The 24,774-nt window shown below is 36.3% G+C and overlaps 1 protein-coding gene across 2 annotated transcripts in view; it reads right to left on the bottom strand.

The window, feature by feature from the left end:
• The window catches only part of LOC125679296 (uncharacterized), an 87,048-nt gene that overhangs the window by 30,720 nt on the left and 31,554 nt on the right, over positions 1 to 24,774 (bottom strand). The window contains exons 7-11 of one of the 2 annotated variants that reach the window (XM_048918408.2): positions 23,607 to 23,642; positions 20,125 to 20,174; positions 16,291 to 16,487; positions 12,385 to 12,532; positions 5,001 to 5,629 (exon numbers count right to left, since the gene is read on the bottom strand). In XM_048918408.2, the coding sequence (XP_048774365.1) occupies positions 5,001 to 5,629; positions 12,385 to 12,532; positions 16,291 to 16,487; positions 20,125 to 20,174; positions 23,607 to 23,642 (1,060 nt within the window). The remainder of the gene's footprint in view (positions 1 to 5,000; positions 5,630 to 12,384; positions 12,533 to 16,290; positions 16,488 to 20,124; positions 20,175 to 23,606; positions 23,643 to 24,774) is intronic. The other variant, XM_056154440.1, reaches the window with a different exon arrangement.

Here is a 24,774-nt window from a genome sequence, read left to right as displayed (position 1 = left end):
TTAGTTACTAATGATTTATTTATTTATAGTTACATATAGTGCTTCATTACTTGTTTTAGTACATACGGTACACAGTTTTGTATATTTATTTGTAGTGCTAATATACATGTACAATGTAAGCATAGGCAAACACACTGCACACGTATATTTCAATTTTAGTGCTTTGAAATGCATGTAAATGTTAATATTACTATAATTTTATTTAATTTACTAATGCAAATGGTTAAATCCAATGATAGAATGTGTTTAATTCACTAGGCATCAATAAAGTAAGCATATTGGTTACTTATGTAAAGATAGAAAATATGTGATTCAGTTATCCGGACGCTTCATTTATCCGGATGATTTTGCTGCAAACCAAAGTGTCTGGATTAACGAAGCTCCACTGTAAATTTAAACTTTTCTGGCACAGTGGTTCTTGAGAAGATTTTTAAATAACCCCACCTTATTTTCGCATTTTCATGATTCTTTCCCCTTTGAAGGAGACATGGCCCTTCATTTAAAAAAAAAAATATCCCCTTCACCCAAGAATGCTTTTTGCCAAGTTTGGTTGAAATTGGCCAAGTGGTTCTGGAGAAGAAATCGAAAATATGAAAACTTTACAGACAGACGGATGACAGACAACAGGTGATCAGGAAAGCTCACTTTCATATCCAATATAATTTTTTAATAACGATTATTGCTATTTTCTGTTTGGAAGAAATTTTAAAATTCAGCTATCCATCATCACAAAAGTGGGTGCTTTCAGTTTCAGACAAATTAAATGAATGTGTGCATATTCGTTCAATCATGCAAAATAAGCTTGGAAACTGCATCCATTTAACTTAATGTGAAACTCAGAATGATGAGGGACAAGACGCCATGTCTTTGCTTTGACAAGAGGCCCTCACAGGCTTAATCAGTCACCTGAGCATTAACTAGAAATATGTCCATAGGACATGAATGCCCCGCTCAATGTGACATTTGTAATGCAATATGAAAATAAGGGACCCATGAGTCACCTTGGCTCATATTTAAGAATTTGTCTATTATATTTGAATGTAAAATGTTCACCCCCTATTGTGATCCCGTGGGCCATGACTTTTTTTACAAACATGAATCTGCACTATGTCAGAAAGCTGCCATGTAAATTTAAACTTTTCCAGTGGTTCTTGAGAACATTTTTTAATGACTCCACCCTATTGTAGCATTTTTGTGATTATCTCCCTTTTGAAGGGGGCATAGCCCTTCTTTTGAAAAAACTTGAATCCCCTTCACCCAAGGATAATTTGTACCAAGTTTGATTGAAATTAGCCTGCTGGTTCTGGAGAAGAAGAATTTTAAGATTTGTCAGTGTATTTTCACTATTTCTCTATAATTATTTTCCCTTAGAGAAAGGCATTGCCCCTCATTTGAACAAACTTGAATCCAAAAAATGCTTCATACCAAATATGAAAAGAATTGGAATTATAGTTATCAAGAAGAAGTTAAAAATGTCTATTGTTCACACATTTAATAACTTCCCATTTTGGCCCGCCCTGATACCAAAACCCCTAACCCCCAGATCATCAAATTTACAATTTTGGTAAAGGACTACCTGCTCTTTCTAAATATCTATTTAGTTTCAATATAGTATCATCAGCACTAAAGAAGATGTTATTTAAGTGTTTTACACATAAACACTATACAACAAGTTTGGCTCCGCCCTGGGGTCAGAACACCTACTCCGGGGATCATGAAATTTACAATTTTGGTAGAGGCCTTCCTGTTCTACATCACTATGCATTTAGTTTTTCTTACACGTGTGCGGTACTTGAGATTTTTGAAAATTTGTCACTTTTGGGCAGTTTTTGCCCTGCCCCTATGGCCCCAGGGTTGCTGGAGTCCTAAAATTTACACTTTATGTCCCCCTTGTCCCAATTTTGCTTCATGCCAAATATGAAAAGAATTGGACTGGTAGTTATCAAAAAGAAGTTAAAAATGTTCAATCGTTAACCCACGACAACCAATTGCAATAGGTCACCTGAGTTTACTGAAGTATTTGTGGTAGAGAATCAATTATGTAATGCTTTTAAGAAATTTAGTCTAGAGATGCCTAGGATTTTCGTATGCATTAGAATAAATGTATTGTATTAATAAGAGTACTGCAAACGGTACAATATACGCCCATCGGATAGTGAGCATGAACTGATCAAGTATTTCTCTGAGAGTGAAGTTGTGACAAAATCTCGGTGCAACATCTATCTATGATGATAAAAAGTCCAGGAAACCATTTGATCTACTTTAAGCACTAAAGTAGGTCATGGTGCACCAATTAAGTTGAAATGTGTAAAATGTGAACCGATTATGTATTTCTCTGAGAGGCAGGTTGTGACTAAATTTCACAGCAATACCTGTGACCATACCCCAAAAAAAATCGGGAAAACTGTTTGACCTACTTCTACCCCTAAAGTACTGAAGGTCATAATGCATCAATCCAGCCGAAATGCTAACTGTACTTGTCTTCCTCCGAGAGGAAGCCTTTGACTAAATATCATAAAGTAACCGTAATGAAAAAGCCTGGAAAACTGTTTGACCTATTTTTAACCCTAAAGTAGCTCACCGACTGACGGACCAATCCAGCTGAAATGCAAACTGAACTTGTATTCCTTTGACTAACAAGAGATGTTTATAAAACACATATGCCCCCCACCCCTCCCCCCTCTCTGAAGATGTACTAGTGTACCAAGGTTGATGTCTGTCAAGCAAAGGGTTCTCAAGATATTAAACAGACAGTATATTCTTATGTCCAGTTTGACACTTGACCTTTGACCATGTGACCTCAAAATCATTAGGGATTATCTTCTCCTGATGTACCAGTGTACCAAGTTTGATGTCTGTCAAGCAAAGGGTTCTTAAGATATCGAACGGAGAGTATATTCTTTAGTCCAGTTTGACCCTTGACCTTTGACCTGAAAATCAATAGGGGTTATCTTCTTGTGAAGATGTACCAGTGTACCAAGTTTAGTGTCCGTCAAGCAAAGAGTGTTCAAGATATCGAGCTGAAAGTATATCCCAATGTCCAGTTTGACCCTTGACCTTTGACCATGTGACCTCAAAATCAATAAGGGTCATCTTCTCCTGAAGATGCACCAGTGTACCAAGTTTGATGTCTGTCAAGCAAAGGGTTCTCAAGATATATAGTGGACAGTCTATTCCAATGTCCAGTTTGACCCTTGACTATGTGACCTCAAAACCAATATGGGTCATCTTCTCCTGAAGATGTACCAGTGTATCAAGTTTGATGTCTCTCAAGTGGTCGTTTAATACAGGTACAATGAATAGATAGGGCAACGCTTTGGGGGAAATTTTTTACGGTCACATACGACAGTGAGTCACTTAATACAATGGGTCACTATGGCAGTTTTGACTATACCATGCTTTAAAAAAGTTCAACTACATGTAAATTTTTCAAAAAATGTCTGATCACTTTCAAAAAGTCACATGCACATCTTAAATGTGTCTATAACAACTGTACAAAGTTTGAGGAATCTCAAGTTAGAGGTGTGAGAGGAGTTGATTACACAAAGTAGGTACTCTATTACAGGGAAGCCCACCAGCCATTCACAATACTATAGGCCGGATGCACGTTGTGCAACCTGGCGAAAAATGTTTCCTATATATCCACATGTAAAACTTTAATCCACTATTGTGGCCTCATCCTATACCCAGGGGTCATCATTTGAACAAACTTGAATCTACTCTATGTCAGGGAGCTTTCATGTCAATTTCAACATTTCTGGCGCAACAGTTCTTCGGAAGAAGATTTTTAAAGATTTTTCCTATGTATCCACATGTAAAACCTTTGTCTACTGTGGGGGCACCCTCCCCCCATAGGCCATGATTTGAATCTACTCTATGTTAGGAAGCTTTCATGGAAATTTTGAATTTTCTGGCCCAGGGTTCTTGAGAAGATTTTCCTATATATCTGCATGTACAACTTTGATCCCCTATTGTGGCCCCATCCTACACCCAGGGGCCATCATTTGAACAAACTTGAATCTGCACTATGTCAGATTTTTAAAGATTTTTCCTGTATCCACATGTAAAACTTTGATCCTCTATTGTGGGGGCATCCTATCCCCATAGGCCATGATTTGAATTTACTCTATGTTAGGAAGCTTTCATGTAAATTTCAAGTTTTCTGATCCAATGGTTCTCGAGAAGATTTTTTATTATTTTTCCTATGTATATCAGATATGTGAAAATTTGACCTCCTACTGTGGCCCCACCCTTCACCCGAGGAGGAGGATGATATAAACAAACTTGAATCTGCACTATGTCAGGCAGCTTTCATGTAAATTAACTTTTCTGGCCCAGTGGTTCTTAAGATTTTTAAATGAGCTCACCTTATTTTTGCCTTGTCTTAATTATCTCCCCTTTCAAGGGGCATGGGCTTTTTATTTGAACAAACTTGAATTCCCTTTGTTCAAGGATGATTTGTACCAAGTTTGATTGGAAAAAATCCTTAGCCCAGTAGTTCTGGAGAAGAAGATGAGAAAGTGAAAACTTTACAGAGAGACAGACGAGAGACAAAGGTGATCAAAAATGCTCACTTGAGCTTTCATCCCAGGTGGACTTGAAGCGGAAAACCAAGTGGGACACACTGATCGGCAGATTTATTTCTCTTTACAAGCATTTAAAATTTACTTCTCATCAAAAATCCCTACAATACTCATTTTAACATCTACAAGTGCCATCAGTTTCACCTACTGACAATTGTTAGTAATTTCTATCACTGTCATGTCTGCCACAATGAATGGCATCAATTGTTTTTAACTTTCTTTATACAACTTGATATTGCTTAGCAATAAGTACAATACTTTGCAAAACAGCATTTACAACATAGCATATCCCCAACAATAGCATCAAAATGCATTGTTGTAATGATGGATCATGACCAATTGTCCCAGCTCTAATAATAATGCTGAATACTATCTCCCAACTCTTTGAATAACAGGTAAAAAGTTGCATCCACAAACCTTTGTACTTAGGTCTGCAAACTGGATAGCAGCCAAATTCACCAATCTTCTTAACATGTTGCACAAATGCTGAGGAATAATTTCATCTTTATACCACTCATACTCCATGCGAAGTTTGCCATCCTTTCCAAACATTAAATACAGCTCAGCCAGTGTCATGTCAGCCCTATCAGAGGTCAACCCCCCTTCCAGTGCTTCCTTCATTTTACGAGATTCTATATCTGCCAATTCTTCGACTGTATGCTCTGTTTTCTTGTCACTTCCACAACCATCCTGCTGCTCATTAGCAGCGTCAGTTTCCAAAGGAACACAACCATCCTTATCTTTAACACAGGAAAGTTCTATTGTATTACTACTTCCTTCTGTATTCAAAATATTGCTCTCCTTCTTTTGGGAGGGGGATAAAAGTGTGTCTGGGAACATAGCATTGTCCCCTTCAACAATTGCACCAACAGTCACTGTAAAAGCTGACCCACAGTCAGTTTTAGCAGAGTCTTTACTGCCCTTGCTTAACTTGGGTGAATCAAATGTTTTACCTAATACTGATTCTACACCATCAACAGAATTGTCACAAACAGGAATTGGGACTATTGCTTCAGTTTTCTTACCCTTAGATATTGTAGATGATTCTGAAAATACGAAAAATAATAATTAAAAATTGTGTAGAAAATCATGTATATGAACAAAAAATAAATTCAGATGCATACATGCCAAATTTTCACAATTTAGGCAGGATTCTCCTGATTTTAAGCATGATTCCCGCTTTCCCAATTGGGAAAGCAAAACCCGCAGAAATCCCGATTTCGAAAAATGTTCCCCGATATATGACAAAAGAGCCCACCCATACCAAAAAATAGTACACCAAAGTATACTTTAATGATACTTTTATACCATAAAAAATTGTATATTTTAGTCAAAGGTCAGAAAAGTATAATTTTCTTGTACTAGACCAGGTTGCCTATGAAAGCTGGTGACTTTTTTTTTTATTTACTTATTTTGGACTTTCTTTTTATCCAGTGTACTTTTTCTGTACTGTTTAGGACTCAGGGTTTTTTTTCAATCATGCTTTTTCTGAGCTAAATCTCAACTTAGTTTTTTTCCTGTGTACTGAAAATGACATTTATTGGAACTTATATTTTTTGGCAAAATAAGTCAAATAAAGGGTGTACTTTTTTGTACTCAATTTGGACTTAGTCATTTTACACTGTCATAAATAGGACCTTTTATGAGACTTATATATTTGGTGAAAAATTTTTGTACTCTTTTTGTACTCAATTTGGACTTAGTCATTTTACACTGTCATAAATATGACCTTTTATGAGACTTATATATTTGGTGAAAAAATTTTGCACTGCCAAAAGAAAATAAAAAATAAATTCCAATTTTTTTCAAAAGGAAAAAAGAGGAAATCATATTCTTTTTTAAAATTGTATTTTCAATGATGTTTGATTGGCTCCACGCTATAGGCTGCAAACCAATCATATGCTCCATCTCAAGCCCATGTTTTGAATGGCGATTGATGTTCAGGGTTAGTGCAAGGTAACGAATTAATAACCTTGATTTGTGAAGATGCGTTTGGTTTGGTTTTAAGGTTTGTTCTTTGCGGCACTTTGTAAATCGCCATAATTTTAAGTGCTCAAGTGATCAGTTCGGCACCCCCCCCTTACCCAATCTCCTAAACGGTGTTATTAATAGGTATAAATTACCTCTTTCCTGAGGGTAAAAAAGAAAGGGCATGACAAAACCTTGGGTAGTCTCTTCTCTAGGAGTGCACTTGACCTTTGGACCCCAAAATCGATAGGGAATTCGAACATCTTCGTCCCATGGGTAGTCCATATGTATGATATGGTGACTAGGTGGAAAGGACGACGCTTTAGAGCCCGGAAACCAAATTGCTACTTCAATGTCCAGTGCATTTGGCCTTTGACCCCAAAATCAATAGGGAACATCTTTGTCCCATGGGTAGTCCATATGTATGATATGGTGACTGTAGGTGGAAAGGATAACGCTTTAGAGCCCGGACACCATTGCGTCTACAGACAGACGGACAACCCGATTCCAGTATATCCCCCACAACTTTGTTGCAGGGGTATAACTAGTGTTAATATGTTCTATAATTTAATATGACAAGAGAGATAACTCTTAACTCTAGATCTTAGTTAATGACTCTTCAGTAAAAGGAGGTACTTTGTGTGTAAGGAAGTTGACTGGGCAGATGGTGAATAAAGTGCAGTGTGGAAAGTATTTCTGATTTACTTATAGTGTCTCTAAGAATAGACCCAGCTGTGTTTAATGACTAGAGTCAGGAGATTCTATCAATGAGCTGAAACCCTCACTGATTACACAAGAGTTTATCAGAAATATGATGTTCGTTTCTGGTAACAATGAAGGGACTAAAATTCAAATTTTGCTTTAATCATTTCTGATACCCAAGCTATTTGTTGAAGTAAATTTTATTGAGTTTAATCAAACATTTAATAATAAATAATATTTACATGTAATTGTTTATCAATGGCTTTGATATGAGGGAATCCTCTAAATCTGTCAAAGCATGATTAGTCAAGTGTCATAAATCTCCTAATAGACTAGGAAATTTACCCACTGATAGCCCAGGTGTGAACAGCTGATTGTAGGGCAATTATTTTAATGAACATTGAATATGCTGAGGGTTATCATATTTTTGTCGAATTTTTACAAGGTAATACTTAATCATGGCATCTTAGGCCAACACAAAAACCATATCTAATTTATATAGTTTTGTTAAGAAATGATTTGTGCTTTTTTAAATATTCCAAAGTAATAAATAGTCAAATGTAATAAACCATAAACTTAAAAACAAAGTTCCTCTGTATTCCAATGTAAAACTTTGTTCCCCTATTGTGGCTCCATCCTACCCCCCGGGCCCATGATTTGAACAAACTTTAATCTACACTACCAAGGGTTGCTTGCATATTAACATGACTTCTCATAGCCCTGTTGTTCTTGAGAAGATTTTTGCTATATATCTAGATGTAGGCTACTGACAAACAAGTTGATGGTGCAGGGGTTTCAACAGTCTCGTTTAAAGTCAGCATTTTGCAAATTCTATGGTCGTTATAACGATCAAGTTTGCCAATATCACCTATCATTGGGTCAAATGCTGTCTGACGTGTTTCATACCGATTGTTAGACCGTTCTTGGCACACTGATTTTGACTACGAATAACTCTGTTTACCTGATCAAGATATGGGGCTCACAGCAGGTGTGACCGGTCGACAAGGGATGCTTACTCATCCTAGGCACCTGATCCCACCTGTGTTTGCCCAACTATCTATTTTGTATTGCTTATGGGAGTTAAAAGATTGATCACTGTTCGTTCTCTTCACCTTTCATGTAAAAATTTGATCCCCTGTTGTGACCCCATCCTACCCCCAGGGGCAATGATTTGAACAAACTTGAATCTACACTATGTCAGGAAGCTTTCATGAAGTTTCAACTTTTCTGACCCAATGGTTCTTGAAAAGAAAATTTTCAAATAACCCCAACCTATTTCTTTTATTATCTGGCCCTCCTTCCTTTGATCAAATTTGAATCCCCTTTACCAATGACTGATTTGTGTCAAGTTTGATTGAAATATTGGTCCAGTGGTTCTGGAGAAGTCGAAAATGTTGAAAATTTATGGAAGAAACACATCTTTTTTTTGGGGGGGGGGGAGCTCTCTCAGAATACCTCATATGAGCTTTCAGCTCAGGGATTGATTTTAATATCTGAGAATATACAGTACACGACACGAGTTTTATACACCCCATCGTGGAATGACCATGGTGGAAAATCCACGGAGATACACCGTGTCCTCCGTGTTCCACGGTGTGTGTTATTTGCAAATACACACAGCTGCTAAGAGCTTTGTTCTGGCCACGGGCGTCTTGCGGGAGATGTGAAAATGTGCCGCAGGCCAAATAATCAAGATAAGGTTGGAATTTTAAGAAAAGAAAAAAAATGTCAATATTTTCCCTCCTGATACTTATATTGTTTTTCAGCATTTTGAGCCAATGCCAACGATACCAAACACTATATATTATGTTTTTTAAAAAAAACCTGGTTTTGAAATTTTTTCTTTAATAGTCTTCTTTCTTCATTAAAATATTCTTATATTCTATGTTTAAATAATGCGTACTTGCAGGCAATTCCTGTTTTGAATGCGAATTAGTATATTCAGTAAATGAAAAACATACATGTACAACATGTGATAGGGATATTTAATAATTACCGATGTGCTCTCTCTCTCTCTCTCTCTCTCTGACAAATGCGCTGTTTAACATAATTACTTCCATCATATTGTGTTAATATGCATCTTGACAAATATAACTTGATCCAATATAGAAATTAGAGCATTGTCAATGATTAACAAATTGGAATTAATTTATTACGTAATTAATAGAAGCAAAAATACAAACCATCGAATGATTCATTTTTAAAATCCCGAGTTAATTACATTTGACCGAGACTTATGTTCGATGTACTTTGATAGAGGTTTTCATAAAAAAAAAAATGTTCATCGGGAGTGTCTGGATAATGCAATGATTTTTGTATAATAAGTATATACCATGCAAATTCCTAGGGTCTTTGTCACAGTATAACTAAATTACAGTTAGCTAGTTTGGGTTTTGACTTCTTATGAAAAGTGTGAAATATATTGGGTCGGCGCGATATCAGATCTAGTCTAAGATCACGGGTATCTTGCGCCGACCCAATATATTTCACACTTTCCGCAAGAAGCTAAGTACTTCTGTTGATTTCAAATACACGGATTAGCTGACCCCCATTGTTCTACTGAGGCGAAAATCCCTTCGAATTTGCATGGAATGTACAAGTTATACACAGGTCATTGTTATAGTCATACATCATAGTACCGCTAACCCGACAAACATTTTTTTACTTTGAATAATTTATTGAATCACGAAGTATGACCAAACTGCAGATTGAACTTTATAGAGCCCCGTGCTAACATTACTTATATTTTTCAATGTATCAGAAGGGGTATATTGCCGGTTAAGTTGTGTAAATTTCTTGACAAGCAATAAAATAACAACAACAAAATGGTGTTTAAATTGTCCGATTACGAAAACCTTAAATTGGGAGCATGTGTGTGTGTGTGTGTGTGTGTGTGTGGGGGGGGGGGGGGGGGGGGGGGTAGTAGTCTGAAACTGTCTCAATTCCCCCTTCCGACTTCAATTTCTTAAATCGTGCAGTGGGTAGGTCGCTACAAGCTACAAGGCTAAATCCTTAACTTTCAAGTTTTCAAATTACACCCTCTCCGATTCTACGTGCTTGTAATCAATATTTAACAATGTAAATCCTCGGTGTCAAATGCAACTAGTTCATGAAAAAAGACTAATATCAATATAAACAGAAATGACTTAACGATTATTTGCTTTTATTCATATACGCTATCGATTATTAAAATCTTTAATTTAATCTTTAGATGCATTAGATAATGAAAGCAACAGAGAGAGAGAGAGAGAGAGAGAGAGCATTGGTAATCATTGATTATAATATTCATGAATGTATGCAGATACGGGAAGTTTAATACGTTCAATATAAATCTTGAAAGTACAATTTCTTTCTGATTAATTATCCATCCCCTTTCATTCTGATATTGTTTTTTATTTCCCATTTTGTTTTCTTTACATGTTAAATTTTTCGGCTGGTCCGGGTTAGGACTAATGAATGAGTCCCCCTCCCCCTTCTAAAACGATGTTACGTGCTTAGCTGTCCATCTCCCTCTCAATCAAAAATAAAATATATACATGCTATATATACTGCAACATCATTGGATTTACTGGATAATTCTTCGATTTCACCTTCATAATACATGTTAATGCAAGCGGACTATCTAGGCTTTTTTTCCATCTTCGCTAGCCGAGATTATTCGTCCACAAAGGCACAGTTGACTCAAAACCCATTGCTAGTGGAGATGAGATGAATTTTACCCCCGTATTATGTTATAACTGACCAAAACCTAGTACGTTTGTTTTACAACTTTCATTCAGAAGACGCGCAAGTGATTGAGTTACTGAATAAACGAGAAAACGTCTGCATTTTTATTTCAATGGTTGTCAACTCTATACTTTGTGATATTTCAAGACTACATGTACTCAATTCAATTTATTGGATCTCATCACCATTATGCAATGGTATACAAAAATATAAAGACAAAAAGCTGTATATATTTAGTAAATAATACATGTGTGTAATAAAGTATTTATCAAGTTAGAAGAAAAAAAACAACAACTAAAAAAACTGTGTTATTATTAATGTGAAGTATGGGCATTCTAGGCAGGGGAGCACATTTTATTTTATTATTTTCTTAATGAAAGTACGGAGTTTTCTAAAGGTTTGTTTAAAAGTAAAGATATTCTTAATATTTATTTGTTTAGGTGATTAAAATTTGACTCTTTGCTTCACAGTTGAGTACATAATGAAATTCATCTCCAATGTAAACATGTACATGTATACAGCTGACCTTAATCACATATTCCTAATTACAATGAAAACTTTATGTAAAAATAAACCATTGCTTATGGTACACATTTCTTTGAACTGATATTTATCAAATTGAAATTACTGGCATGTGATTGTCGTTGTTCATGACCCTTCTTTTATTTGGTGAAATTGTGCTGCACGTGCCGTGAAACAATGTATCAACGAGTGGTAGGAATAACACAGGTGTTTATATACAGGATGTCGGCGTGAACGTCTGTAGGGAAGTCTACATACGGATATGTACCGAAAACACCAACGTATCATTAAACAACAATTACATGAATTGAATGATTGATAGTTAATTTCTAAATAAGTAATGGGGTGGGGGCATGCACGCTGGCTAAGCGAAAAGGTTTTTGGGGTGAATCATTTCGGAAATTATTTCTTTGTTTTATCACACGGAGGTACACGGTGGCATCGACGGAGGTACAGGTGACATCCACGGAGATGCGCGGTGGCATCCATGGAGATCCTCCGTGGACTTCAATGTCTAGCTCGCGCGGAAAAATAGGACTTCAAAGGTGCCGACAATTTTAAAGGTCCACCGTGTTTGGGGCAAATTTGTTCCACCGCGTTGCGTGGAACACGCATAAAACTCGTGTCGTGTACTGTATATACGGTAGATAAAACATCCCACCCTATTTTGACTTTTTCTTTATCATCTCCTCTTGCAGTGGGGGACACACATTTCCTTTTTATCAAACATGAATCCCCATTACCAAAAGATATTTTGTGGTAAGTTTGGTTTAAAGCCCATTGGTTCTGGAGAAAATGTGAAAAGATTACAACAACGACAGGCAAATTTTAAACAGAATAGCTCACTAGAGCCTATGTCTCATGCAAGTTAAAATTGACTTACTTTTGACATTGTATTTGTAGTGATTGAATGCCAGGTTGATTTTGGTTTCCTTGATGGAGTGCAGTGAAACAGGTACAACTGTGCACTCTCTATGAGGGTAAACTTTCAAAACAGTGTTCATGTCATTCTCTCCATCCAAGCTCTCTTTCTAAGGTATGTTTAGGAATCTTTCAGGAACATTTTTCAGCCATTGTAATTCAGCTTGATATGTTTTGCAAACATATCTGTTTCATCATACAGGTGACTCTCCATAACTCAAATGTTCAAGGGACCTTGATAAAACTTCAAAGAGATTGAAGGTTTAGTCAAACCAGACCAGAAATTAAAGGTCCAACCATTATGGTTAAGATTCTATAGGTCCCAGATTGCATACCGACAACATCCTAGGATTGTTTTGACACATTTACCTTCAAATTTTTTCATGTAATTGACTTGATGTTAACAACACAAGAAGTTTATCTTATATGAGAATGAGAGTAATCTTGAGAAAATGATTTAGAGACATACCAAAGAATTCTCATAAACTTTTCATGAGCTAAAAACACTTCAAGATATCAAGAATTTCAAGAGATCAAAAGTTCTAATTGCTTACTTGTATATAGAGAAAAAAACAGACCATGATTTCACTATGACAAAAAAAAGTTCAAGCCATTGAGAGTCACCTATATTGTATATGAGGCAATAAATCAAAGGCCATAGAACACAATTTTTAACAATACTTTTTCTCTTAACTTCGTTTCATAGACTTCTCATAAAAAGGCTTTTTTACAATGATATTAACTCCAAGAAATCAGAGTGCAAAGGTACCTGAAATAGAAAATTGTTACCCAATTACCACAATCAGATTTGTGAATGAAGAGAAAAGCAAGCCCATAGATGATTTATTTCACAATTGGAGGAGTTTTTGGATGAGGGCTGGAGATTGTTGTACAAGGATATCACTTTGAACCCATAATTAATGCAAATGCCAGCCACATCATAAGATTGATCAAGATCCTATTCATTCCGAACTGGTTCCAAACAAGAGGTACTGTGAGCAATGCTCCCCGCTTACCCCAATCTCCCAAAGGGTGTTGGTAATAGGTAAAACTTCAGTATTATGATCCAAAAGGTATCTAGGAACACAGCATCTCCATGCGATGAAAAAAGCCGTTAAAGAATTTAAATGGAAACCATATTGCTACTTTGATGTCCAGTGCGCGTGACCTTTGACCTTTTGACCCCAAAATTGATAGAGAACATCTTCATCCCATGGGTAGTCCATATGTATGATATGGTGACGGTAGGTGGAAAGGATAACGCTTTAGAGCCCGGAAACCATATTGCTACTTTGATGTCCAGTGCGCTTGACCTTTGACCCCAAAATCGATAGGGAACATCTTCATCCCATGGGTAGTCTATATATATGATATAGTGACTGTAGGTGGAAAGGATAATGCTTTAGAGCTCGGAAACCATTGCATCTACAGACGGACGGACAGACAGCCCGATTCCAGTATACCCCCCAACTTGTTGCGGGGGGTATAATAATTATGACTACAGCTAACAGTACATAATACAACCGTGAAAAGCTAACATAGGGTGTTTTTCTTACACCATGATTTGTAAAACTTGGCTTAAGGTAGTATCAGCAATCATCAGGGTGTGACATACTTTTTTTGCATTGTAAAAACAGACAAATCATGTACTCTCTATGTAATATTTTCATTTGGCATAAGGTGCATGTGTACCAAGTTTGATGGTCCTAGCCCCAACGGTTCAGTTTGTATCCTGCTACTACGACCTTGACCTTTGACCTTGAGATACAATAGGTATCCTCCACTTGACATAAATAAGATGTATGTGTACTAAGTTTGACAGTCCTAGCCCCAACAGTTGGGTCTGTATACTGCCTACAAGGTTTCCTACTAAGTGATACCGCAACCTTGACCTTGATAAATAATAGGCATCTTCTGCGTATGGTTATGGGTTGGTCTGTATCCTACCCACAAGGTTTTCCTACTAAATTATACTGCAACCTTAACTTTGAAAAACAATAGGCATCTTTCTCTCATCATGGTAATCAAATTTACCAAGTTGTAATATCCTGGAGCTTATGGTTTGGTTTGTATCCTACCCACAAGGTTTTCCTACTTAGTGATACTACAACCTTGATCTTTGATCTTGATAAACGATAGGCACCTTCCTCTCATCATGGTGATCAAATGTACCATGTTGTAAACTCCTGGAGCTTTCTGTTCAGTCTGTATCCTGTCCACTAGGTCTGGAGAGACAGACAGATGACACCATACCATAATACGTCCCATCTTCGACGGGCGCATAAAAAAACCCCATAACAATCAAAAATAAAGGAAATGCGGTACGTAATTATAGACAGCTGCATTTGTAGGCGAGGTGTCTTGCATACTGACTAAGTAAAATCTCAATATTTTCAGGTAGTCTAAGTGAACTAAGAAATAATGAAACATCTTTTTAATAAAATTTATTCACAATTTCTTGAATTTGCAGATTTGTCTAGACCATGAATATTGGAAATATTTTCACCACAATTCATTTTACCCCTATACAGTATCTTCCAACAGCACATGAAATCCCGAAACATCTTCAATTAAAGTTTTTCATTTTGTTAACAAAGTAATATTTTCATAATATTTTTGTGAAAAACATTGTATATATTTAACATATGGCGGTTGTAAACTGCAAGTGGCAAAGTAATTTCATGCCTTACTTGCCACTTTAGCAAACAAGATTTTTCTACTTACATTTCTGTTTTGTACTTCGAATTGCGACAGGTGAGGACAGGAGTGATAATTGGAATGTGCCGTATCAACTATTGAGTAACAAAATGGCACCGTTCTTGAAAAAAACATGACCGTGATCAAGTGATTGATTGTAGATCGTTTAACGTCCCTCTCGAGAACCTTTGAACCATATCAAATTCCTTCTTCTTTTTTTTTAAAATTTAGTGTGGCTAATCAAAATGAAATATTGCTATTGAAAATTGGACCCAATTAGCCAGTGGCTAGAGATAATACAACACTAGTGCTAACACAGATACTGTGTGGGATCAGTGTGAAACAGAAAATCAAGCTGTTGTGCCTTGTTCTGTTGCAGTTTTCGTATAAGAGGCAATGATTGCAATCATGCCATACATGGTTTTGTAGATAAATTATCGTAAAAGAGAACAGTAGTAAATACATTTGAATCACATATTCCCTGAAAGCTCATAAGGCCAACATTCTCAAAGAGGTATCATTCGGTGTCATTTCAAGCTAAGTACCTTCTGTTATTATTAGTATAAAGATATCATTTAATAACTTTTAAAGTGACGACTTAACAATGATGGTGATTGGATGAAAAATTTGTTTGATTTCTTAGTAAAAAAAAAATTCGTCCCAAGTTCATCTGCACTCAGCATGCGGGACTACTTTTCTCTGGAATGCATCTTCTCTGTTCTTGATTTGAAATTGTCAACAAATTCTTGAAAAGTTAGACCGACTATATATTTACATAATTATTACATGCATCAACTCTGTGCACTTGTTGGTTTAAAGCAGGGCTGAAAAACTTTGGATTAGTCAGCCTTGCAGGTCCATGTGAAATTTTTCCCGAGTTTCTTAAACTGGTACAGACTTACTACAAAATTCATAACTTTTGTTTCCTATCCAAAATGTTCTAAAGCAGTTTTAGTAAAAATTTGCCATGCAGCTTCTGAACAGTCAAAAATATTCAAAAGACACATGACAACGAACAATCACAAACAGCAATAAGTCATCTGAGAGATTCAGACTACCTAAAAATTACATTCATTGTCCAGAAATAACAGCATTGCAGCAACCATCATTTAAAGGAGGACGAGACTACAGTGTGAATCTAGTTTCCATTATGTCAGAATTACAAGGATACAAGTTTTACTCTATATGGTTTCCATTTACAAGCCAGGTAGTTCATGACTGAGGAAAGTTTTCTATCCCCCTTCAATATCATTCTAAGTCTAGGATTTGTGGCAAGTTCCTGGACAAATGACCAAGCAGCATTGGTTTTTGGAGTCATTTCCACACAGATTTTATCTGGCACTCTTTCTGAGGACTCTGATTTATGATCTGTATAATAAAACAAGAGGCCTGTGGGCTACATCGCTCACCTGAGTCACCTTGGCCCTGCCATTGTTCAGCAGTTCTAATTTTTAAAAGAATTTTTATCAATCATTATTTCCAAGAAGATTTCTGACCCCATATTGTGGCCCCACCCTAGCCCCAAAGGATCATAACATAATAGAAAATGAATTCACATAACAAGGATATGCTTCAACATCAATATGACTAATAGGGCTGTGCGGTGCACCGAAAATTTCGGTGCACCGTGATTCATACCATTCGATTCGATGCACCGATTACAAATTCCGGATTTCGGTTCTGTTTAGATTTTACATACACCAAAACAACAAATATGGCGTCCGAGTGATGTGAAGAACATGTGGTTATTTATGCAACAGAGATTTAAATCACTACTGTGTTGAGAGTTAGCATTTTCACCACTCAGATACCAACAAAATATGGTCCTTACGATCATTGCAGTTTATCTTTACATGACATATTGCATTTCTGTCAGTGGTGGAGTGAAATCAACATCATAGGTAATGACAGAGATTTCACAGTTAAAATTAGAGAAGTAAATCAATAAAGGAGAGATTTTCAAAACTCTCAATTGATAGAATTGTTGAATTTTTACATATCAATGAAAACAATATCATATACATTTTAGATTCACTATAGATTTGTTTAATAATCCAAAACTTATGCACCACATTAATATTAAACAAAATAATAGACTGTCAGCGTTTCTTTTTTTTTCTTCTTTTTTTTAGCAAAGTTAAAAAATGCCATTATAAATAGATATGATGTTCACAAATGACGACATATAGTTATACAACTTTAATAAAATCAAATCAAATATGTTACTCATTAAAATTGTTAATTTTTGTGCTGTAATTAGGTAAATTGGACCTAACATGAACCGAATCGAAAATAACCGAACCGTGCTGTTCTGAATCGAAACCGAACCGAATCGAGCTAACCCTGAATCGTCCCAGCCCTAATGACTAACATGACCTTGCTGTTCTGATAAAGACAAAAGTCCCAAGGTCATACATCATGGTATGAGTTGAAAGATCTTGCCTTGACCTTGAATATAATCTATGTCAGGAAACTTTCATGTAAATTTTCACTTTTCTGGTCCAGTGATTCTCGAGAAGAAGATTTTTAAAGATTTTCTCCATATATTCACATGCAGAATTTGGATCTTCTATTGTGGCCCCACCCTAACCCTGTGTGACATGGTTTTAACAAACTTGAATCTGTACCATGTCAGGAAGCTTTCATGTATATTTCCACTTTTCTGGTCCAGTGGTTCTTGAGAATAAGATTTTTGGAAGATTTTATATATTCGAATATACAACTTTTGATTCCTTATTGTGGCCCCATCCTACCCCCGGGGGCCATGATTTTAATAAACTTGAACCTGCTCTATGTCAGGAAGCTTCCATGTAAATTTCCACTTTTCTGGCCCAGTGGTTCTTGAGAAGATTTTTAAAGATTTTCTCCATATATTCGCATGCAGAATTTGGATCCTCTATTGTGGCCCCACCCTAACCCTGTGTGACATGGTTTTAACAAACTTGAATCTGTACCATGTCAGGAAGCTTTTATGTATATTTCCACTTTTCTAGTGCAGTGGTTCTTAAGAAGATTTTCTCCCCTTTCAAAGGGACTGATTCACGATTTTCCTCCAAATTTTGTTTTTCACTTTAACTGATCAAAATCTACAGTCTAATATGTTTAGAAGGTTTCACAAAAAATTAAGATTATTCATCATGACAGCCCATTATAGAGAGTTTATTATTTGTTTTGAAAACAAAGATTGATTTGTGTTGTTTACAAAGTTTTCAAAATAAACTGATCCAAGATTATCATATATATCACATTTCAATTATACTTTAGGTAAAATGTGTCATATAAAAGTTAAAATTTGTGATTATTCAAAATGACGATGCTTTAAATTACAAAATTAACGTTTCACTGGTTTGTTCGTTTACATAAAGACTCGCGTCTTTGTTTACATAAAAGAATCAAAAGCTTAAATATTGCTCTTATCCTTGCATTCAGATGGTCAAAATTTTGGTTGTCAACATTAATTGAGTTATATTTTTGATTTTTAACATCAATTAAAACATTTTTGTTATGCAATCCTTTGTCTTTTTAGGCTTTTATACAGAAGAAAGTCCACTTATAGTGAAAAGGTTACCTGTAGGTGTCCAATAAGTTGACAATTGCTGTCCATTATTTTTAAGAAAGGACAAATACTGTCCGCTCTTAAAAACAATGGACAGTAATTGTCAACTTATTGGACAGTGCCAGGTATACCCAATAACTTATTAGACATCTGCAGGTTGGCTGGAAATAAGAGAAAGACAATACATTTGTCAAAGAGATACAAATTTAATTTTGAATTTCCTACAAGTAAGAATCAACACAGATATCGGAAAAATCACTGAAACACTTAAAAACGATATTTCCCCTTAGTAGAATTCTTTACTCAAACTTTTAAGATTCACAATTTCTTTCATACCATTGGCCATTATTATATTGCATCAAAACTTAAATTTGAAGGACATATTTCCTTGCTGTATTTGAATTTCGCTGGATCCAGAGATACGGTACATTCAGAAACTTCTTCACAACCCTTTTTTTATGTTTTCTTTATTAACATATCCTGATTCTGAATTATTATTTTTGCTTTCATGAATAATTTCATTTAATTTCATGAGATGGGTGTATTAGGTTCTTTTGGCTGGCGTTAATAATTTCCTCATCCAAATATTCGAAAACACAATGCTTTCAGATAAAAATTTGGCTTCATAACCTTCTCACCCTCCATATCCAGAATATAACACTCATTAAGATAATATTCGCAGTACTTTCATTAAAATCCTTAAATTTTGATTGTGCAATGAAAATGCTTTCCCCATCAGAGGAGGACAAGTTGATATGGCTCAGTACTACAGAGTGAGTGAATATAAAACCTGCAGTACAAGATTACCTATCTGACACTGTCCAGTAAGTGAACAAAAGAAACGGACTTCCATGCAAGACTGGTTATATTGTTAGACAATCCAAAAATAGCTTTATTCATAATTATCACTGTCAATGGGTTTACCTGAGCCTGTCCATTCTTAGAACAAACGATGTAATGTTTTAAGTAGGATATAAGCCTCAAACTGTCCATTCTGTGAGAGAGAGAACTGATCTCGGCCCTATGGGCCTCGATCAGTTCTTTCTCTCACAGAATGGACAGTTAGAGGCTTATATCCTTTACAAATGAAAAATATTTCTTTCGAAAAACGTGAACCAGTTCCTATAAGGAAGCATGTTCCTTCATTTGAACAAACTTGAATCCCCATTACCCAAAGATGCTTTATGGCAAATTTGATTAAATTGGCCAGCAATTATGGAGAAAAAAGTCGAAAATATCAAAAGTTTACGGACAGAAAGATGGACGGACAATGGACAAAATGTGATCAGAAAAACTCACATGAGCCTTTGGCTCAGGTGAGCTAAAAAGTACAATAAAGTATGAATTGATTTCACTAGCTTGTTTACAAATAAAAAATTCAGTACATTCACTTTTTTAAAGTCTTTTATTCCTTGACTATAAATGATAATTTCATAAACCTCAACTTACCATCAATATTGTTTAACTTCTTTAAGGCATTGCACATAGGAGTCTTTATCCTGAATTAAAAAATGGATAATCACATAATTAACTTTGAACCTTTTGAAGAAACTTGTATCTGCGGATTCCTGCATATCAATATGACTAGGGTTGAATATTTATACCAAACTGATACTTTCGAAATGATGATACCTTTTAAAGATACCTTGATCACATATGATGAAATAACATTCATATATACAGTATTGTGTCATAAGTGATCGTCCAAAGTCGCGTGCATGGCAAATGCTATTCAGTTTAGCATGTTCTCATCGCTGTCTTCTAAAAAAGGATGGCATTGATGTTGGCAAACTTGGTACTATGTTTAATAGTGTCCACCACGTGACAAATGTACACGTCATAAAATTTCTACAACTCGAAACGAGTTTCTCTGTATCGATCTGGATTAAAACAGCAAGAAATTTCACGTAGATTGGAAATATCCTGAACAACAGTTACATCAGTGATTGATCGCTTTCGGAAGTGAGGAAAATATTCCAAGGAAAAGGAAGTAATTTAAATTGGATGACAGAGATGCTTAAATTGGACGAAAGAGATGAGCAGAAACTTTTGATTTCGGTAAAAAATAAAAAAAAAAATAAAAAAACCACCCAAGAAATGTTTGTAAAACATATATCCCCCCCCCCCCCCCCCCCCCCAACATGCATCATTTGATTGATAGTAGTGCCAAAAACAATTCAAGATATTAAGCGGAAAATATCTTCCTATGTCCAGAGTGGATTGAATCTTGGACTTGACAATGTGACCTAAAATAATAGGGGTCATCTACTCCTTAGGATGTACCAGTGTACCAAGTTTGGTGTCAGTCAAGCAAATGATTCTTCAACAAGCAAATCATTCTTAAAATATAAGAAAATATATTATTATGTCCAGTTTGACCCTTGACCCAAATTTTATAGGGGTGATCTACTCTTTATGATGTACCAGTGTATCAAGTTTGATGTATGTCAAGCAAAGGGTTCTCAAGATATTGAGTGGACAGTATATTCCTATGTTCAGTTTTACCCTTGATCTTTGACCATGTCACATCAAAATCAAAAGGAGTTATCTGCTCCTTGGAATGTACCAGTGTACCAAGTTTGATGTATGTCAAGCAAAGGGTTCTCAAGAAATTGAGCAGACAATATCTTCCTATATCCAGAGTGGATTGACCCTTGATCATGTGACCTCAAAATCAATAGGGGTCATCTACTCCTTATGCTGTACCAGTGTACCAAGTTTAGTGTCACTAAAGCAAATAATTCTTAAAATATAGGAGACAATATATTACTATGTCCAGTTTAACCCTTGACCATGTGACCTCAAATCAATAGGAGCCATCTTCTCCTGAAGATATACCAGTATACCAAGTTTGATGTATGTCAAGCAAAGGGTTCTCAAGAAATTGAGCAGACAATATCTTCCTATATCCAGAGTGGATTGACCCTTGACCATGTGACCTCAAAATCAATAGGGGTCATCTTCTCCTGAAGATTTACCAGTGTACCAAGTTTGAAGTATGTCAAGCAAAGGGTTCTCAAGATATTGAGTGGACAGTATATTCCTGCGTCCAGTTTGACCTTTGACCATGTGACCTCAAAATTGAAAGGGGTCATCTTCTCCTTAAGATGTACCAGTGTACCAAGTTTGATGTCTGTCAAGCAAAGGGTTCTCAACATATTGAGCGGACAGTATATTCCTATGTCCAGAGTAGACTGACCCTTGACCTTTGACCTGAAAACCAGTAAGGGTCCTCTTCTACTCACAACCAACCCACATATGAAATATAATGATCAAGTAAATGGTTCAAGATATTGAGCGGACAACATGTAGTCTACTGACAGACCGACCGACCAACAGGTGCAAAGCAATATGCTCCTCTTCTTTGAAGGGGGCATAAAAATTTCTATTGTTCACACATTTAATAATTGAACATTTTGGCCCCACCCTGATACCAAAACCCCTACCCCTGAGATCATCAAATTTACTATTTTGGTAAAGGACTACCTCCTCTTTCTAAATATCCATTTAATTTCAATTTAGTATCAATAGCACTAAAGAAGACGTTATTTGAGTGTTTTACACATAAACACTATATAGTAAGTTTGGCCCCGCCCTAGGGTCAGAACCCCTACCCCGGGGATCATGAAATTTACAATTTGGGTAGAGGCTTTCCTGCTATACATCACTATGCATTTATTTATTCTTAAACATGTGCGGTTGCAGAGAAGATTTTTGAAAATTGGTCAATTTTGGGCAGTTTTCCCCCCGCACCTAAGGCCCCAGGGGTGCAGGAAACCTGAAATTTACAATTTATGTCCCCCTTGTTCCAAATATGTTTCATACCAAATTTGAAAAGAATTGGAATAGTTATCCAAAAAAAAGTAAAAAAAATTCTATTGTTCACACATCTAATAACTGACCATCTTGGCCCCACCCTGATAACAAAACCCCTACCCCTGGGGTCATCAAGTTTACAATTTTAGTAAAGGACTGCCTACTTTTTCTAAATATCCATTTAGTTTCAATTTAGTATCAATAGCAATAAAGAAGATGTCATTTAAGTGTTTTACACATAAACACTATATACCAAGTTTGTCCCTGCCCTGGGGTCAGAACTCCTCCCCCAGGGGTCATGAAAATTACAATTTTGGTAGAAGCTTCCTTGCTCATCATTACTATATACTCACTTTCTCTGCTCGATGCATAGGAGTAAAATAAATGGTTTAAAGAAATACATCAATTTTACAGTTTTTACCCCAAAATTAAGGCCCCTTAGGGAGGGAGGGGGGGGGGGGGGGGTTCATGAAATTTACAATTTCTGGTCTCCTTTACCTACAGATGCTACATACGAAATTTGGCCAAGATTAGCCCAAAAGTTTTTGGGAAGAAGTTAACGGACAACGCACCACGACGGACGCAGACCAACAGCAAAAAGTCACCTGAGTGACTCGGGTGACCTAAAAAGGGCAAAACTCCTGTAAGAGACAGACTGACAGACAGAGGGATAGACGGACAGACAGAGAAAAAACCTATAGTCCCATTCATTTTTACAAACCGTTAGGAGACTAATAAAAGGGCAAAACTCCACCAAGAGAAGTCGAAATGGATCAAAATCCAACATGATCTAGAGTGATCCACAAAGAAGCTACATAGCAAGTTTCAGTTTCATATATGACAGACATGAAAGTAGAAACAGAAAACCCTGAATGGATGGAAGGACAGATGAATGGACAGATGTACATGCATCGCTATATCATAACATGTCCCATCCAAAGATGGGCGTATAAAAATGATAAATGGGGGTTTCAATTCAAGAGTATGTATGTATTAATTTTCTTGAAAGCCAAAGGTGGAGATGAAAATTCAGTAAATGATCTGGGGAGTCTCTCCCTGTCATATTTGATTTTTGGAAGGTTACAGATGAAAGTCTAGACTGTATTTAATTTTACCTCACATTCTTTCCTCTGACTTTTACAGCAGTGCATCTGTATGATAAAAAATATATATACTATTACAGATCATCTTTACCAGTTAAAAATTAGTTTACTTCCATATTGTTTGTATATATGAGGACAAAATATGACTAAAATTTCACCACAGGTACTGTAAATGTACTTTTTTCCACGGGGTCATAACTCCACGAAATAACAAGTTCTGTTCAATCTGCATGTAAAAAATTGTGCGGATTTCTTGGAATGCCATTGTATGTCTTAAATATACTTTAAGTATGCTGGGCCAAATATCCGTGCAAAAATAATACCTGCGTACATACGAGGGCGAGTCAATAAGTAACCAGCCTAACTTATTTCTGGTTGAGATCAACCTCTTCTTTTTCGATGTAATTGCCCTCTAGTGTGATGCACTTAGACCAATGGTATTCAAGTGCCATCAGCCGAGATCTGAAAAAGTCAGGGTCTTTCCATTGATCCACTCCTCAACTGCAGTCATGACTTCTTTGTCAGACCAGAAATGACATCCATGGATATTTTTTTTTCAAATTTGGGAATAGGAAGAAGTCGCTAGGAGCTAGGTCAGGCGAATAGGCAGGATGTGGTATTAATTCATAATTCGCTCTACAGCATCCATTGCAACTTTGCAAGGGTGGTCTCTTGCGTTGTCCTGTTGCAGCAAAACATCTTAGAGAGTTTACCTCGGCGTTTTTCACAGATGGTGGTTCTCAGCAGGTCTAGCAAGATTGCATAGTACACTCCAGTTATTGTACTTCTCTTGGGTAAAAAGTCCAACATAATAACGCCTTTTGTGTCCCAAAATACTTGCCAGCAGATGGTTGCGTCTTGAACTTCTTTGGCCTCAGGAACCCAGGCCCTACTCGCTGACCACTATGAACCTTACTCTCTGTCTCATCTACAGTCACCAGACGCAAAAGAAGATAATCTTTTGACCTAAAACGCTTCAACAAAGTGCTGCATACTGATGCTCTGGTTGCCATTTGCTCATCGCTACGGGATTTGGGGACCCAATGGGCTGTTAGCTTGTGCATACCTAAATGATCATGTAAGATTGTTGAAATACTACCATGTGAAATGCCTAATGCCTGCACTATTTCTTCCAACTGAATTCATCTATCAGAAGATAACAGATCCCAAACTTTCTTAC

The sequence above is a fragment of the Ostrea edulis genome, chromosome 2 (assembly GCF_947568905.1).
Source record: "Ostrea edulis chromosome 2, xbOstEdul1.1, whole genome shotgun sequence".
In the NCBI taxonomy this organism is placed as follows: domain Eukaryota; kingdom Metazoa; phylum Mollusca; class Bivalvia; order Ostreida; family Ostreidae; genus Ostrea; species Ostrea edulis.
Note: the sequence above shows the minus strand (reverse complement) of the source record. Positions and strands in the feature narration are given on the sequence as shown.